The 17,961-nt window shown below is 44.6% G+C and overlaps 1 protein-coding gene across 1 annotated transcript in view; it reads right to left on the minus strand.

The window, feature by feature from the left end:
• Window positions 1-16,620, minus strand: part of LOC122552992 (solute carrier family 22 member 3-like) — a 43,108-nt gene extending 26,488 nt beyond the window's left edge. The window contains exons 1-6 of the mRNA XM_043696347.2: window positions 16,147-16,620; window positions 12,934-13,037; window positions 12,697-12,851; window positions 12,240-12,408; window positions 12,017-12,134; window positions 3,283-3,389 (exon numbers count right to left, since the gene is read on the minus strand). Of these exons, the coding sequence (XP_043552282.2) occupies window positions 3,283-3,389; window positions 12,017-12,134; window positions 12,240-12,408; window positions 12,697-12,851; window positions 12,934-13,037; window positions 16,147-16,557 (1,064 nt within the window). The 5' untranslated portion in view covers window positions 16,558-16,620. The remainder of the gene's footprint in view (window positions 1-3,282; window positions 3,390-12,016; window positions 12,135-12,239; window positions 12,409-12,696; window positions 12,852-12,933; window positions 13,038-16,146) is intronic.
• Window positions 16,621-17,961: the final 1,341 nt, after the last annotated feature.

A 17,961-nucleotide genomic window follows, 5' to 3' on the forward strand; every position in this document is an offset into this window, starting at 1 on the left:
TTAATGATTATAAAAGTTCAAACGTTTCTGTGTCTTTTTGAAGTAATGTGTGTAAGTTTAAACAAGTGTTTGAAGTTGATCAGTAATGATCTAAACTGTCACAGCAACCCTGAAAAGTTGGAGTCTCGTTTTAAATCGGACTCAGTGAACTAGAAGATAACGTGACAATTTATCAGTTAAACGAAGTGTGCTTCAACACAGAATTGTTGTGCAAATATCGTATGGTTGGTTGGATGATGTAAAGGTGGCAGCAATGTGAGCAAGCTCAGCGTGAGGTCAAAGTTCATTGAGACCAAGCGAAGAGCCCCTTTCCAGGGAAACAAGTAATGACTAATTGGTCAAGCTGGCCCTGGAAAATGGGACACACATTTGTGAGTCAGGCCAGTAGTCAAACTGATCAAATTGCTGGAGATTGAACAATGTCAGAGTTTGAACATAATGTCTTGCTTGTTTGGAAAAGAGTATGAGAAAGCCTACCTGACGGCAGTTAAATAGGGGTATGTTCAGTTATTGGACCTTCCCAGTGCCTCAAATGCATAATCTTGTGTATGTAAGAGATGTCTTTAGTTTGTTGGATACAGTCAAACTCCAATGGTTTTATTTCCTTGATATGATATGTCCAGAACCACATGGCTATGTATATACATATTTATATTTCTTATGAATAAGTTATATTTTGAAATAAAAAGTAAAAACAGTAAGCTAGCTCAGGAGAGGATGTCTAATCAGCAACTAGAGATTGAGACAGAGCAGGGTGAGCACCTGTTTTGATCTGATCCTCCACGTAAATGGGTTCACTTCCAATTGCAAGCATTGTATGAGTAAGCTGTAATGTATTGTTATTTGTGTAGTATTTTGCTTCAGTAAATAACATTGGGTATATCCCAATGTTAGAACTGCCTTGTGTTTTTGACATTCTGAGTAAACTTGTTGGAGCCAGGAAGGTGGGAATTGAAGTCTACAGGAGTTACATATAGGCCAGACAGTTTGGAATGATGAGATCTCCCTTACTAAAGGACATCCATCATCCTGGGGGGGATATAATTAGGGTCCTGCTGAAACAACAGAGATGCCATGACAGAATTGGTGAGGATGGAGAGCACGAGTTATAGACTAGGAAAGCCTAGCTATTCTTTAGAATGGTTTGCTGTTTCCTCCATAACATTGTATTTACACATAATGTCCACATCCTTTTGTGTTCTATCACCTTTCACTGGGAATACAGTTTATGGTCTATAATTCTGCAATGCTGTGTTTCAGCCTTGCTGATGTACGAGGGATTTTCCAACCAAGAAGGAAATGGTAGCAAAAAGACAAAATTCAAAATGGCTGTCGCATTCACTTCAATGGGCTGTGCTGCTCTCTTAATGGAAATGTATTGAAATTCTTTAGTCACAGCCAGTATAATTCTCCAGATCGTCCTGGGGAAAGCACAGTATTCTGCAGAGTTTAGGCTTTGTGGTCTACAAACCCCATGGGGTAGATGTTTATAAGTAAGAAATAAAATTTATTCTGTGATTCCTCGTTCTCATTTGTCCAATCAATCCTTTGCAATTTCCTCCTCCAACAGAAGAGAGGCAAATCTAATTAGTGACATTTCTCCAGTCTAAAAATTGACTTTCCCCAGCCCTCACAGTATACAGTAGAAGCTTCTAGAGAAACACCAAAGGGTCAAAATGTTGATTTTGGTACAAAGCTTCTTAAAGCTTGATCTCAATGACACTGGCCTGCTCAGTGTCATAGATTCCTGAGGGATGACCGTGTGCTCCTTATTGAAGGAACCTTACCAGCCAGGCTGAGACCTATCTGATGCCATGGGGGTTACATTATAAACATGGCACATGGAACTTGGATCACCCATCTGGCACAATCCAGCCACTGGCTAATCCTGCCCGAAGTGGATGAGCATCAGAAGCAGCCGCAGCCTCTAAACCCAGAGGGGGCACATAACAATTCATTCCAGTTAACAGCCACTTGGAATGCCGTCGGAATCTTCCCAGCTACAGATGATCCTCAAACTATGGACAAAGCCCAGTGACTCCCTAGTGACAGGCTGTAGAAGTTAACAAAGTCTTTCCACCGCCAACCTGCACCCCAGCATCACCTCTGCCTCAGGACAACAGCTATCGTCACAGGTCATCCAGAAAAGAGGGTCACAATTATCACTTAGCAACAGTGCCCCCAAATTAGTTTAAAATGTTCCTACATCTTCGAAGAGTGCCTCCATCTTGATGTCCTTCTGCATGCTGCAGTGGCACTCCATGTTGGCATCTCTGCAGGCCCTCACGTTGGGCCAGCCATGTTCATACCCTACCTGCCATCTTTCATTGAATTATTTTCTGTCGAGGTGATATCTTCATCAGGAAGGTGGCACAGGTGGGCACCCTTATGGTGGTGGGGCCCACACTCAGTTCCAACCTCAGAAAATCATTAAAAGCAGTGAGAATCTGCCCGGTGCCTCTAATGCAGATGCAGGGCACTCAAGTTAAGTTTTGAGGTGGTGATTAGTAACACTGCTCCAGAATGTAAGGCCCATGTGCAATTCTGGCTGGGTGAATAGGCAACTGCAGTTTTTAACCACGCCAACTCTGGTTTATGAATCTTTGGGGTGAGGTTGTGTCAATAAAGCACACCACTCCATTTTACCTTTACTATGACAACCCAATAATTGAGTGGTAAAAAGAGTTACACAGGTATTGTAGATTGTCACTTAACAGGTAGATGGTTTCCAGTAATAAGCTGTGCCAGTTTGCCTGATTTCCAAATTTACCTGATTACCTATTGTAAGTAAATTGACTTCATGAGTATTCCTGCGTGTGTGACTAATGAACATTTTCCCCTCTTCGTATTGAACAATAATATTCCTTCTGCCTAATTTTTTTTAACACCACCCATACTGTTTGAAGTCCAGTCATGCACCGAAATTTGCTGGCATTATGACAACTGCTGACTCATCATAGCCCGATCCCCAAACATCTCCATACATACGCTTCCAATGGGATTCATTCCAGATCAAGGCAGGATGATTTTCTGCTGCCTAAGGCAAAGGCTTATAGCATTCCTTCTGCAATAATGAACTGAGCACGACATTGGTTGGCCTGGGGATCTTCCAGGTCTGTAAGGGCTTTTTATTCAATGGCACTCGAAGTAACCCTTAAGTACAAGGGTCATGCAAATAGTATACAAAGCTGGAGTGCTATTGTAATTCTGACAGAAAAAATGTCTTGATTATTCAATAACACATTTGAGCAACTCACATGTAGTTTAAATAAATTACCTTACCATGAGTACATTAAAATAAGTGTTCGCTTTCTCATTTGTGGTGTTCTGAACAGATCCAGTAGGGAAGGAGTCTTTATTTCTTCTGAACTATTCTCTCCTCTTACCATCTGAAAAGCACCAGTAAAAACACCATGTCATTGGAAGGATAGTTCATTGTTCAAAGTGCTTTTGTACCAATGAAGTCATTATGAAGTATAGGAACTATTCTTTATTTCAGAAAATGGCGTAGTTTCTTCTTAACAAACTCTTAAGAATAGTGTCATAAATGTGTTTTTATGATGGTATAGATTGTGTAAAAAGTTCATTGTTTTTTTAAAAATGGGCACCGAACATGGTTTAAATGTGACAGCTCGCCACCTACACAGACAGTAACAACTGTGCCACCACTTTCATCTGCCATAGGACCCACCCTCTTTGGCTTAGAATGGCCCCAGCGTGGAGCCAGACAGCTACCTCAGCCCTGGGAAGGTCCAGCAGTTTGCTATCACCACGGGGATGCACACAGCTACCCCAGAGGGGCAAGACCAGCAGCAAATGGACACTGGTAATCCCTCGTAAGTTGTTAAAATGGGGCTAAAAATTGCCAGTATCAATGTGCGTAGCATCAAATCTGCTACGCGATGTGTCTCTACGATGGCCTTCCTGGCCAACGTTAAAGCCGACGTCCTGTTTCTGCAGGAGTGTGGGATACCGCACCTCAGCAGCTACAGGAGATGGTCGAGCTTGTGGGCCCATGGGCCGTCAGTTTGGTCAGGGGGGCAACGATAGCCGCGCCTCCGGCCTGGGTATCCTGTTGCGAGGAGGCAACTTCACCATCTCCGAGGTTAAGGAGGTGGTGGGTGGGCGGGCGCCTCATCGTCACCGACGTCATGTACAGGAATGCGCCCCTGAGACTGATTAATGTGTACGCCCCAGTGGGTAAGAGTGAACGGTTGGCCATCCTGCAGCAGCTTCCACTGTTGCTGGCTACGTCCAGGCCGGTCATTCCGGCCGGAGACTTCAACTGTATCATTGATGCAGATGGACGATCCGGCGGGGGGACAGTAAACTGGACACCACATCCAGAGCCCTGATGGACATGGTAAAAGATGCCAAGCTGCACGACATCTTCAGCGCCCCTGCAGATGGAGCGCAGCGTAGATACACCTGGTCACGGGCAGACGGGTCTATCCGCTCAAGGATAGATTACCTGTGTTTGTGTCCCGAACGCTCTCGGTCAGATCCACCAACATCAAGCCGGTGTTCTTCTCTGATCACTGCCTCCTGCTGGCCGACTGTCACCTACAGGACGAGCAACGGGCTGGTAAGGGAACGTGGAAGCTGAACACCAAGCTGTTGACCCCGGGAAACATTGAGGAGCTCAAGAGGGACTACGCAGGTTGGAGAACCGTGGTGGGAAACAGTAAAAGGGAACTTCAAGAGGTTCTTCATCCTCAAAGGTGTTCAGGAGGCGAGAGTGAGGTGGGCAAAACTGTCCAAGCTCCAGAAAAGTTTGCAGAACCTGCTCCTGCTGCAGACGATGGGGGTCGATGTCACGGAGGACCTCAAGGAGGTGAAGGGCCAGCAAGCCTCGCTCTTTGCCTCGGAGGCCTCCAAGATAATCTTCCGGTCCAGGGTCCGCTCTGTGGAGCAGGATGAGACGTGCTCACATTTCTTCTTCCAGAAGGTGCACAAAGAGAGCTCCGTGCTCAGCAACCTGAAGGAAGAAGATGGCTCGATAACATCATCTCAGGCTGACGTCATGAGGATCAGTAAATCCTTCTACGCCAGTCTGTATGACGCGAAGCCGACCGACAGCGCGGCCTCCCTGTCGTTCCTGTCCTCTATCACGGAAGTCTTAGATGACAGAACACGGGAGAGGCTGGACCAGCCGCTATCTCTGGACGAGCTGACCAAGGCCCTCGAGTCCTTCGAAAAGAATAAAACTCCCGGAAGCGACAGCTTACCGGTCGAGCTCTATTCTGCTCTGTGGGACTTGATTGGCCAGGACCTGCTGGAGGTGTATGTCAGTATGCTTCGGGCAGGTACCATGAGTGAATCCATGAGGAAAGGCATCATCACCCTCATCTACAAACGGAAGGGGGAGAGGGAGGAACTCAAAAAATTGGAGACCAATCTCACTGTTGAATGCAGATTACAAAATTCTGTCAAAGGTAATCGCCAACCGGGTCAGGTCTGCTCTGGGGTCAGTGGTTCACCCTGACCAAACCTGTGCTGTGCCGGGCAGGAAGATCGCTGAGAGTCTCGCACTCCTCAGGGATACGATCGCCTACGTGCAGGACAGAGGGTTGGACATCTGCCTGATCAGCCTGGACCAGGAGAAAGCCTTTGACAGGATATCACACAGGTATATGAGAGATGTTCTCTCCAAAATGGGCTTTGGGGAGGGAATCTGCAATTGGATCAGACTGCTCTACACCAACATTGTCAGTGCAGTCTCAATCAACGGGTGGGAATCAGATAGCTTCCCAGTCAGATCTGGAGTCAGGCAGGGCTGCCCTCTCTCTCCTGCCTTGTTTGTGTGCTGCATAGAGCCATTTGCCGAGTCCATCAGGAAGGATGCGAGCCTGAGAGGGGTGACTATTCCTGGCAGCGGGTGCCTGCGGGTTAAGGCCTCCCTGTACATGGATGACGTCGCCGTGTTCTGCTCGGATCCGCTGTCCGTGCGCAGACTCATGTGCATATGTGACCAGTTCGAATGGGCCTCGGGGGCCAAGGTAAACCGAGGCAAGAGCGAGGCCATGCTCTTCAGGAACTGGGCTGACCAATCCTCGATCCCCTTCACGTCAGGACCAACCACCTGAAGGTGCTGGGTATTTGGTTCGGGGGGTTGGGATGTGCGCCAAGTCTTGGGAGGAGCGTATCAGCAAAGTGAGGCAGAAACTGGGCAGATGGAAGTTACGGTCGCTCTCCATCGCGGGAAAAAACCTGGTCATCAGGTGTGAGGCACTGTCATTGCTATTATACGTGGCACAGGTCTGGCCTATTCCCAGAACCTGTGCCGCTGCAGTCACCCAGGCCATCTTCCAGTTCATATGGAGGTCAAAGATGGACCGGGTCCGAAGGGACTCGCTGTACAAAGATCTGGGCAACGGGGGAAAAATTACACCCAATGCCTCCCTCACCCTGATGGCCACCTTTGTGTGTGGCTGCATCAAGCTGTGCGTGGATCCCCGGTACGCAAACACCAAGTGTCACTACGTACTGAGGTTCTACCTGTCCCCGGTGTTGCGAAGGATGGGCCTGGCCTCGCTGCCACGGAACGCTCCGAGTAGTTGGACCGTTCCGTATCACCTGTCCTTCATGGAGAAGTTTATGAAGAAAAACACCTTTGACCACAAGTCCATCAGGAAGTAGTCAGCACGTAGTGTCCTTGAGACCCTTCGGGAAAAGGAGAGGGCGGATCCTATCGAGCAGTTCCCTGAGCAGACTGTCAAAGCCATTTGGCAGAATGCCTCATCGCCAGAACTTTCCAACAAGCACCAAGACATGGCTTGGCTGGTGGTGAGAAGGGCTCTGCCTGTGGGATCCTTAATGCACGCCCGGACTCTCAGCTGCACCGCACGCTGCCCTCGAAGCAGCTGCGGGGGGGACGAGACTGTCACACACCTCCTTCTGGAATGTGCCTACGCAGAGGAAGTCTGGAGAGGAATGCAGTGGTGTTTGTCGAGGTTCGTCCCGAGCAGCGCTGTGACGCGGGACTCCGTGCTCTATGGCCTGTTCCCCAGGACGCACACCGAGACGAACATCAACTGTGCCTGGAGGATCATCAACTCGGTGAAGGACGCTCTCTGGGTGGTCTGAAACCTGTTGATCTTCCAGCTGAAGGAGTTGACCCCGACTGATTGTTGCAGACTGGCACATTCCAAGGTCCAGGACTACGTGTTGAGGGACGCGCTGAAGCTTGGGGCAGCTGCCGCCAAGGCGCGGTGGGGAAAGACCACTGTGTAAAGTCTGCCTGCCTAACAAAGAACAGGGGGCCCATGCAGTCATTTGGGCTCTGCTGACGCCTCAGCAGAAGAGGTGGATAGTAAATGTACAGACTTGTATATATGAAAAATAAATTTTGATGTCTGTATGTAAAGCAATGTAATGTGTGCACAACAATGGCATGACTAATTGTATAGAGATCCAAATAATTTTATGAATAAAGCATATTTTTGAAATAAAAAAAGACCCACAACTGAGCAGATGGCCCAACACAGGTGGTGTGCTGTCCACCATTCATCTCCTCAGCCAATATAATTATAGAATCCCCACAGTGTGGAAGCAGGCCATTGGGCCCATTGAGCCCACACTGACCCCCTCCCACCCCGAAGAGCTTCTCACCCAAACCCAATATAAGGAGAAAGTTCTGACTGAGCACCCTGAGCAGGACTTAGACTAGTAGCAGAGGACACCTTTCAATTACAGTGTGGGAATTCCTGAGTGCAGACTACTCCCATTGACTGGACTGAGGTCTGCTCACTACTATGACAAAGGTCCAGGCTTTGTGTTGGTGCTAGACAGCACAGCAAAACAGCAATGATATGAGCCAGGTATCGCTGGGCTGAAGGAGAAAGGCAAGGCAATGCAAGTTGTGAGCATTCAGGTTGGCTCAGAGTGAGCAAGTACTATGATTCCAAGCCAGGAGCCCAGAACTGGTTCCTGGTGCAGTCCGTGAGCTGGGTTTGAGTGCCTGAATACACAGTGTCCTTGCTGCAGCATTACAATGAGATTGCACCCGTTGAAGTGTAAGTGAATTGGAGATGTGCCATGAGGGTTCTTAGAGGCTAGCACATGTCGGTTACCAATGTCAGTGAACATGGGATGTGTAGCTGGTTCCCTTGGAGCATCCCTGAGATGTTAGTGCCTGGAGTCCAACATGGAGGTAGTTTGGAGCAAGCAGTGAGTTGAATCTACCAGATACATGCTCTGATGCCCATGCTGAGGTTTCCTGATTTCTAGTTTGCTTGGCGAGTTTGGTACATTCAATTTGAGTGGAATAATAATGAGGTGAGCTCGGCTGTCAGCGATGATCTTAACAAATGATGATCCCCATCAACTGGCAGCTTACCACTGCCCTGTGAGAATCTCTTGTGCAAAATGTAAAAGATGAGTTGAGATAATCTTGACATTGGAATGTGACTCACCAGATTCCTGGCCTGATTTTGCCACCCATCCCACTGCAGCTCATGTTGTTCAGACCACTGTAAGACATTGCCCCACGTCTCCGCACCCAGACTGTGTGACCTTAATAGAATGGGTGCAACCCATGCAACATGAACATGAAGCCATTCAAAACCAGTTCTCCTCTGAAGCAGTTTGGTGATTTTCCAGATCTCCCTGGGTAAAATAGATGTTTTTCTGCCTTTCCTTCTACACAAATCTTCAAATTCTCTGGCTGTAGCCTTTATAAATCTTCCTGTTAAAATTGCACTCATTTATTGACCCCCCAGTCCTTTTGATTTTTTATTTTTTTCCTGACCTTTTTCCTTCTGCAAGAGTCTTTCACTAGATTTTTGAAAGTTTGCCTATTTTAATCTTAAATAAATTCTGAGGCCTTCTCAATCCTCCAGTCCCAGCCTCAATTTCTTGTGTTCTTTTCACTGTCCCTTGCAACTTCTCAATTTTAATGATGGCAAGGCTCATTGTGAGAAGTGAGAACTCTGTTTTACACTCCCTGGTCTTTCCTTTCTGGTGTTTGCACAGTTTTTTATAAAGTTATTTCTTTTTTCCTTAGGGATCACTAACTTTATTTCCTGAATCCTTCCATTTCAGAGCTCCTTAAAGAACCTCCTTCACTAAGATCGCTGTATTTTCAAAGTGTAGCTGGCATTTCTTTGCTTTCCCGGCCCAAAACTTTCTCCCAGCACTTCTTATTAGCTACCGGATGAAGTTTTGCTTCTAGAGTTCTCAGCTAGCCTTTTATGCTGCTTCCATTGTGGCTGTTGTCTCTCCCTCTCTCTCCCTCTCTCTCTGTCCCTCTGTTCAGCTACTGACTGGCTGTGACTTCACTAAATCTCCTCTTCTTCTGGTAAACTCCTTTATTCAAAGTATTTTCTAGGTTCTCAGAGTGTTTTTCACTTCATGGTAGGGATCAGATTCGTGCTTCTGCAACCCTGTAACATTTTTCCACTTCTTACCACCTCTACCAGCATTTGGTACTGGGCAAGTGTTTTTGAGGTAGTTCATTTCACCAGTTCTCCTTTGTGGTTGGCTTACCTTGTGATTAGTGGCAGAGGAGACACTGCCATAGAGTATATACAAAAGAGGCTCTGTTTTTGATAACAAGAAGGGTTACTGCTGAATATTAAGATATTTTTGATCAGCCATGCTTTCTAGGACTTTGGGACCTGGTACCAATTTGTTTGTTCCCTTTGAAAGCTCCTTCAGAACATAACATGAACATTAACTCATTCAGAATGATTACCTTTTACATCAAATTCCACTTGAGGTACAAGTTCCTTCTTTCTACCTCATCAAGCGTGCACGATTGAGAGCCATTTAAGTTAATGGTTCAGACAATATCTCGGCTAAAAGACAATGGAAGGGACCATACCCAGCAAGCTTGAGACACTTGTGACTTCAACGTTTAGACTGAAACTACAGATAGCTTTTTCCTGGAGCTAATATATACCTGTTAAATGTACTCAGTATGAAATAACCTCTTCAGGGTTTTATCCCAACACTTCTGGTCTGGGACTAACACTCACTCTTCACTCTCAGGTAACTTAGTTCATTACATATCCTTCCCTTCTCAGGAGCACTTGTCTACACAGCCATCCTATTTCAATAGGACTGCTTCAATCTCAAAGTAAAATTATTTTTTTTTAAATTCTCTAACCTTTGGGTGTTTCCCCAAACGTCTCTAGCAATTTTGAGGATCCAATTATTTACCTTGCTGAGTTGCAAAATAATTTTAAAAATGCATAAAACTCCATGAGTGGTGCACACAAACTCATTCACTCTAAAGCCCGGCCTCAAAGCCTGCTTCTAAAATAAAGCCACAGAAATACTCCAGTTTATTTGTTAACTTCAGGCACACAGGAAAACCCATGTCGCTCACGAAACAAGAATCCAAGAACCTAATCTTGGAACGAATGATATTAAAACATACAGATTTCTTTTTAAAAGCCTGAACAGGGGTGAGGGAAATGGAAATGGTCAGCCCTTCTCTAAATGTGTGCTTTGATTCTACTCTTACTTTGGTCTCATTACTGATCCTTTATAGGTGACAGCAGAGCAGCAGTAATACCAAAGTCACCCCAAAGTGTACTTAGGCCAAGACATGTCCATGTTGCTTTTATATGTTATCAGTATATATGATCTTTATAAGATATTATATAATTTGTTCACTGGGTTTCTTATTCATGAATAGTTTAGATTTCATTATGGATATGATTTGGCTGTTAATTTGTGTTGGCAAGATTAGATCTCATGGTATACAGGGAGAATTAGCCAATTGGAACAGAACTGGCTCAAAGGTAAAAGGCAGGGGATGGTGGTGGAGGGTTGTTTTTCAGACTGGAGGCCTGTGCCCAGCAGGGTGCCACAAGGATAAGTGCTGGGCCCTGTACTTTTTGTCATTTATATGAATGATTTGGATGTGAGCATAAGAGGTATAATTAGTAAGTTTGCAGATGACACCAAAATTGGAGGTGTAGTGGACAATGAGAAGGGTTACCTCAGAATACAACAGGATCTTGATTAGATGGGCCAATGGGCTGAGAAGTGACAGATGGAGTTTAATTCAGATAAACATAAGGTCCTGCATTTTGGGAAAGCAAATCTTAGCAGGACTTATGCACCTAATGGTAAGGTCCTAGGGAGTGTTGCTGAACAAAGAGACCTTGGAGTGCAGGTTCATAGCTCCTTGAAAGTGGAGTCGCAGGTAGATAGGATAGTGAAGAAGGCACTTGGTATGCTTTCCTTTATTGGTCAGAGTATTGAGTACAGGAGTTGGGAGGTCATGTTGCAGCTGTACAGGACATTGGTTAGGCCACTGTTGGAATATTGCGTGCAATTCTGGTCTCCTTCCTATCAGAAAGATGTTGTGAAACTTGAAAGGGTTCATAAAAGATTAACAAGGATGTTGCCAGGGTTGGAGGATTTGAGATATAGGAAGAGGTTTAAAAGGCTGGGGCTGTTTTCCCTGGAGCGTCAGAGGCTGAGGGGTGACCTTATAGAGGTTTATAAAATCATGAGGGGCACGGATAGGATAAATAGACAAAGTTCTTTCCCTGGGGTGGGGGAGTCCAGAACTAGAGGGCATAGGTTTAGGGTGAGAGAGGAAAGATATAAAGGAGACCTAAGGGGCAACCTTTTCACGCAGAGGGTGGTACATGTATGGAATGAGCTGCCAGAGGATGTGGTGGAGGCTGGTACAATTGCAACATTTAAGAGGCATTTGGATGGGTATATGAATAGGAAGGGTTTGGAGGGATATGGGCCGGGCGCTGGCAGGTGGGACTAGATTGGGTTGGGGTATCTGGTCGGCATGGACGGGTTGGACCGAAGGGTCTGTTTCCATGCTGTACATCTCCATGACTCTAAATGAAATCTTGTCCATTATTTTCCTCATTTGCAGTGTAGTTCAGTAATTTCAGTGACCTTGGTTAAACAGTCCTCACAGGGGGTCATAACAGTATCTTTGGTCTTTTACACGTTTGAGGCTCTATACAGCATCAAGATTGGGGCATTTGAAATTCAGAGTTGGTTATCCGATATCCAAGCACAAAACACAATCTATTACCTCTTTGTAACTCGATGGGAGACTCTTGCCATTCTGTTCTGCAATGTTCTGGGCAATCTTCAATGCTTCTTTGATCCGCATGCGTGTCAACAACCACCGAGGAGATTCTGGGATTAAGCTAAAAGTGGAAAGAGTCAATAACATGCAATCAATTTCCATCGTGCAGCAAGCGTTTGTGGTGCAACATTAATCAATGGGAACATTTCCCGTAAATTTGAATTACCAGCAGTAAAGCAGCAGAACAAAGTTTGGAATGGTAATGGCCATTTGGATTCCTTTCCAGGATCTAATTAGATAGGCCAAACCAGGAAGTATCATTATCCCCGATGAGAAAGCTGCTTGTGTTACAACTATAGCGACTCTCCTGTATCTCGGTCCAACCAATTCTGTGGCTGAAAGAAAGAACAAGCTCATTTGCTCTGAAGGCTATAATGGTCGGAACACAATAAGACATCAAATATCATTTGACTGTAACTGATGAGCTTTGAGCTGACAACAACAGACTAGAAGACTCTTGGGTATAGCAGCACGTCTATGGAGAGAGTGAAACATTGTTGGATTATTGTGTCAACAGGAAGGATTTATGGATGGAAGCTGGCTTATGTTATTTAAAAATTGCAAAATTATACTTTTAAAGGGTATTTGCTCGAATCAAAACACATTCGGATGTAAAGGTTTACCAATCACAGCATTGGTCAAGCATATCCCTCTTCCAAATAAGCCTTGTAGGATTCGAAAAATCACAAACACTGGGTAAGTTGGTGCAACAGCAACAGCAATCCCAGAAACTCCCGTTCCAGCCAGACAGGCCAATAAGCAAAGCTTTCGGCCAAACCTGCAAATGGAAAGACTGTTTCACTTTGGCAATGAAGGACTCAAGTGGACAAGGCAATAATTAGACTGTGAGTGTCACATACCTATCTGCAGAATAGCCTGCGATCAGCGCTCCAAGGAAAAAGCCGATTTCAATACATGTTTGAGACATATCCACCTTCCAGGCATCGTCACATACAAGTTCATACTATGGAAGATGATAATACGGGAAGAAAGGGGAGAGTTTATTAACTGTATAGATGTATCATGAATTTCTGAACCTCAAATGTTACAAGTACATCTAGTTCTTTCCTGATATCATCGGCTTGCATCCAAACAGTTTCCTGGAATTTCACCCTCATACCTTCTTACTTTTCCGTAGTACTGTCAAACTCCCTTCCATTAATAATGAAGTTGCTTCATCCGGGTAAATTCTGAAAATGAAGGGTTTCCACTGGACAGCAAAATACTCAGATCTTCAATGTAAATGAAGGGTAAGGTTGGGAGAATTTTCTTTATGCAGTGGATATGCTGGGATATCAAAGGAACAACAGTAGTTTTTAAAAGGTAGGGGGACAAGAAAGACAAGGAAAGATAAATATTTGATGAAGGACACATTAAAAGGGACAGCTGTTTCAGAGAACTAGTGCAGAAGTCAAAAGCTAAATAGCTCCTATCTCTACTAAAACTGGCTGTGTTTTTATCACTTCCTAGTGTTCACTGCCATATTCGTCAATTTCCCTACCTTCATCCTGTGCATCTGGAAATCCATGATCTCTACTCCATCCGGTATAAACTCTGAGAATAACTCTTACCCTGTGGAGGTTTTTGGCTTTACTCCCAAAGTCCCTGAGCTCAAAAGCAAGTTTGCATTTCCTGTGAAACCAGGTTTGACTTTAGGTGTGAACTGAATAGGATTGTACATTATAGGGTGACTAAGGAATCCATACGTCATGGTGTATTGAGGGGCCAATAAGCTAAGTTGGTTCGACAGATTAGGTTAATACCAGCATCATGAGGTTAGATTCCCATTCCAGATGAGATAGACTTGGAGTTTGTCTGCTTGAGTACCCACAGTAAAAAAAAACTCACAATACTGTGCTGTGATTTGATAAATGGTTGCAAAGAGTCTGCCTTTGGACCAAGGGATGAATTTAATATGACACATCTGAAGTAATACATGCGACTCCTCTTGAGTTCACTGAATCACTGCTCCAGTTTTGATATGGCAGGTCAGCAGTGTTCCATGATATGAATAGAGATGGGGACAAGATTTGAGATGATGTGAGTAATATCTCCACTTATCAGCATAGAAATTGATGTTACTCACATCCCGTTGCTGGACAGAATGGGAAGCATCGTCCTTCAAGACATTGTAAATAAAACTGAACTTTGCAGAATTACAAGCAAACATTCTCAGTCCATCTGTGATGAGGGAAGCATTCACAAAATGGTTAGAGTTGGTTGAACAGCATTGAGTAATTGTCAAGATTATTACAATGAATTGGAGAGGAATTGTCAACCATAAAAGACAATCCCTTTTGGGTGAGTAAGGACTAGCAAGAGTATTACTGGTTTGCTAATATTCACCCTGCTGCACATCGGTGAAACAAATTTGATCTTTAGCTACCTCGCTGACAATTGTTGTTCGTGAACCATCAAAAGACCAACCGTTTTGACAAGTTACATATACAGAAGAGAGGTACCATAACTTAAATCTGCAAGTAGTTAATCCTCTTTCAGAAATTGATTAAAACAAAGCTGGTAATTTACTTGGTTAATTTTGCCACTAACTTCTTAGGCAGAAGAAGGAATCTAAAACTCTAAAGTTGAAAAGTTAAGCTAGTCAATGAAGATAAAGTTAAAAATCACACAACACCAGGTTATAGTCCAACAGATTTAATTGGAAGCACTAGCTTTCGGAGCGCCGCTTCTTCACCTGATGAAGGATCAGCACTCCAAAAGCTAGTGCTTCCAATTAAACCTGTTGGACTATAACCTGGTGTTGTGTGATTTTTAATTTTGTACACCCCAGTCCAACACCAGCATCTCCAAATAATGAAGATAATGGTGTTGTCAGACATTGTGCAATTACTGGGGGTTGATTTAGCTCAGTTTGTTGAACAACTAGTTTGCAATACCAAGTGACACCAACAGTATCGGCTCAATTCTTGCACTAACCATGGCCACCATAAAGGTTCTCTTTCTTGACCCCTTCATTGCCTGAGATGTGGTGATTATCAGGTTAAACCACCACCAGTTGCCTCTCTCGAACAAGAGATCAGCCATAAGGCCTGGTCAGTCTATGACGACTTTACCTTAAACAACTACAGTCTTTCCTCTTTTCATTATTAGTCTGCAGCTCCGGTTGGTAAAGTCTTTCTTTATGTAAAATGTATAATCTCAGTTAGAAAACAAAAGGGTGAAAATTGCATCAGAGTTCTGTGGCTGGTCTCAGTATAAGGTGGGAAGGAAACAACTTGCTAATGTAATAACACAATCTCACAATCATTGGCTGGGCACAGCTGGAGGGTTTGCACCCTACACATTTCCTCCCCCTACCTGAGATGAGGTCAAAAGGACATGGAAACACCAGCTCTACAGATCACAGAATGGAGAAGTTATGAAGATGTACTGCAATTTCTATAAATTATTCACAGTTACAAATGAGACTTTGCGCATTACCACTCACCAGAAGGAAAAAATAAACAGTCTTTATTACCTTTACTTCCTGACATCCTATCAATAATTGACCAGGGTGACAACAGGCATGAGAAGCAGCAATTATGTGGGCCTGTTGCCCTCAGAGCAGACCGTTTAAAGACACTTAATAGAATTTTTTTTTTTAATTTTGAGGGGTTTAGATAGAGTGAGTAGGGAGAAAGTATTAAATCACTAACCAGAGAACATACATTTAAAATCAGTGGCAAAAGAATATAAATTGAAAGTAGGAAAATATGTTTTTCACAGAGAAATATGCACCTAAAATGCACAATTTGAAAGGGAGGTGGAAACAGAGTCAATAAGGACTTTCACAACAAAATTACACAAATGCTTTGAGGACTAATTTTCAGGGTTACAAGGATAGAACTGATGGGTCAAACCTGTGTAAGCATGATGGGCAAAATAGCCTTCTTCTGTGCTGTAACCTTCTATAATTCTGTAAAACCTCCTGTTATACTTAGTGAAGTCAACCTTAAACAGGCTCACTTTCACAATTACCCATATGTAGACCAAAAGCGACTCGCAAGAGTATTACTGGTTTGCTAATATTCACCCTGCTGCACATCGGTGAAACAAATTTGATCTTTAGTTACCTCGCTGACAATTGTTGTTCGTGAACCATCAAAAGACCAACCGTTTTGACAAGGTGTGCGAAGCAAATCTCCAGATTCATTGCTGATTGATGACACAGGATCTTCACAGCTGAGAAAAGTCGCATTCCAGTCTATCTCATAGCTTTCACAGCGACTGTGTGAGGGGCTGCCTGATCTCTCCAGAGGCAAGGTATAATTCTTCTCCTGTTCCGGAGACCATCCACACCTTTGTCCCAGCACCAGTAAGCCAGGGGGACCCCTGCACCAGTGGTCTGGTGTCACTCCCAGAAAAATAAAGGCAACAGTCAGGAACGAAAATGTTACCCCACTTAAAGACAAGAGCAGGATAATCCACCTCTGGTATCTTCCAAACTCTCCGATGTCCTTTAAAATATCATCATAGGTTAACATTTTTGCCAGCTATGTTGGACAACGTGTTGCACAAAGAGACGAAGATTTACTGCTGTCCGGCTTTGCGGGCTCACATTCCTTCTATTGGACTGTCACGGTTCGCTGATACACAGTGAAACTAGTACAGAGTTCACATAAACACCACAACTGAAAACTCTGCCAAACTGCTTCAACAAGGGTATTCATAATAGCCCCCAAAATTCAGAAACACCTCTGAATACAGTCTGCCACACTAATGTGATTTAATGAAAACGTTATAGGGATATGAAAACTACGAGGGCAAATACTATGGACATACCTAGCCTATCCTTTATTGCCCTAAAGAAGATAATAGTGGGCCATCTTGTTCAAGCACTGGCAGCTCCTAGGGTGGAAGTGTTCTGTCAGTGCTGTTTGGCAGCATGTTCCAGCATTTTGTCCCAACGACAGCGATTTCCCTTCAAACTGGACTGATAAGTAACTTGATTAGTAACCTCTGTAGCCGTAGACCTGCTTCCTTCTTGCTTCGAGGACCTGAAACTCACAGCTCGGGAGGTGCTATTACAGGAGCATTGGTGAATTGTCGCATGGTATCCTGCAGATAATTCTCAATAAGTTATGATATACTCTTATGGTGGAGGGATTCATTGTTTAAGATGGCCGACACATTCGATTCAGTCTTTGGTCGGGTGGCAGCGATCTGAGTAGATCTGCCTTGCTGAGCTCTGCACCCCAGCCCAGCTGGGGTGATATTTTTACCCACCCACCTACCTTACCTTGTTTCAGAGAAAATTCCTGTTAAATGGTTTGTGAAACTGTTTAAATCCAATTGCAGCGGAGCCTCGATTGTCTGAGTGAGATGGGCAAGGCGTTCAGGTGGCCGGAAACAAGTGGTAGGTAATCCATGCGTGCTGGTTGTCTGAGTGTCTCTCAATTCTCCAGTAATTCACATCATGGTGCCGGTTAGTCGATAGCTGATTGGGTGCCAGTTATCGAACATCTCTTGATTATCCAGCAGTGCACACCAGAATGCCGTTTAACTGATTACTGAATGCTGGGTTGCCTGGTGCCGTTTTTGCAAGGCCTTGGTTTGGATGGTCAAGGATTCGGATAGTTGGTGTTCTACTGCAAATCCCCTTTGAGCAAGTGAAGATGACTAAAGGAAAGCATACAGCCAAGCCCCAACACACGGGACACTCACCCAAGGCGTCGGGTGTGCCCACGACTGTGACTGTGGAGGCAGCTGCAGCTCCCTGGGAAGCAGAACGTCGCTGATGGACACGTGGCGATCTGAGGGGTGATCAAGGAGTTTATGGAAGACAATTGTACTCAGCTGGAACTGATTTCAGTCATGCTACAAAAGCATGAGAAGGAGTTGGAAGGGCTCAGGAAATGAGTTGAATAGGTCAAGCAGCGGACCAGGGC

Source organism: Chiloscyllium plagiosum, unplaced genomic scaffold (assembly GCF_037043375.1).
Source record: "Chiloscyllium plagiosum isolate Xiang-an unplaced genomic scaffold, Cpla_swu_hap1 HiC_scaffold_10, whole genome shotgun sequence".
NCBI classification, from domain to species: Eukaryota; Metazoa; Chordata; class Chondrichthyes; order Orectolobiformes; family Hemiscylliidae; genus Chiloscyllium; species Chiloscyllium plagiosum.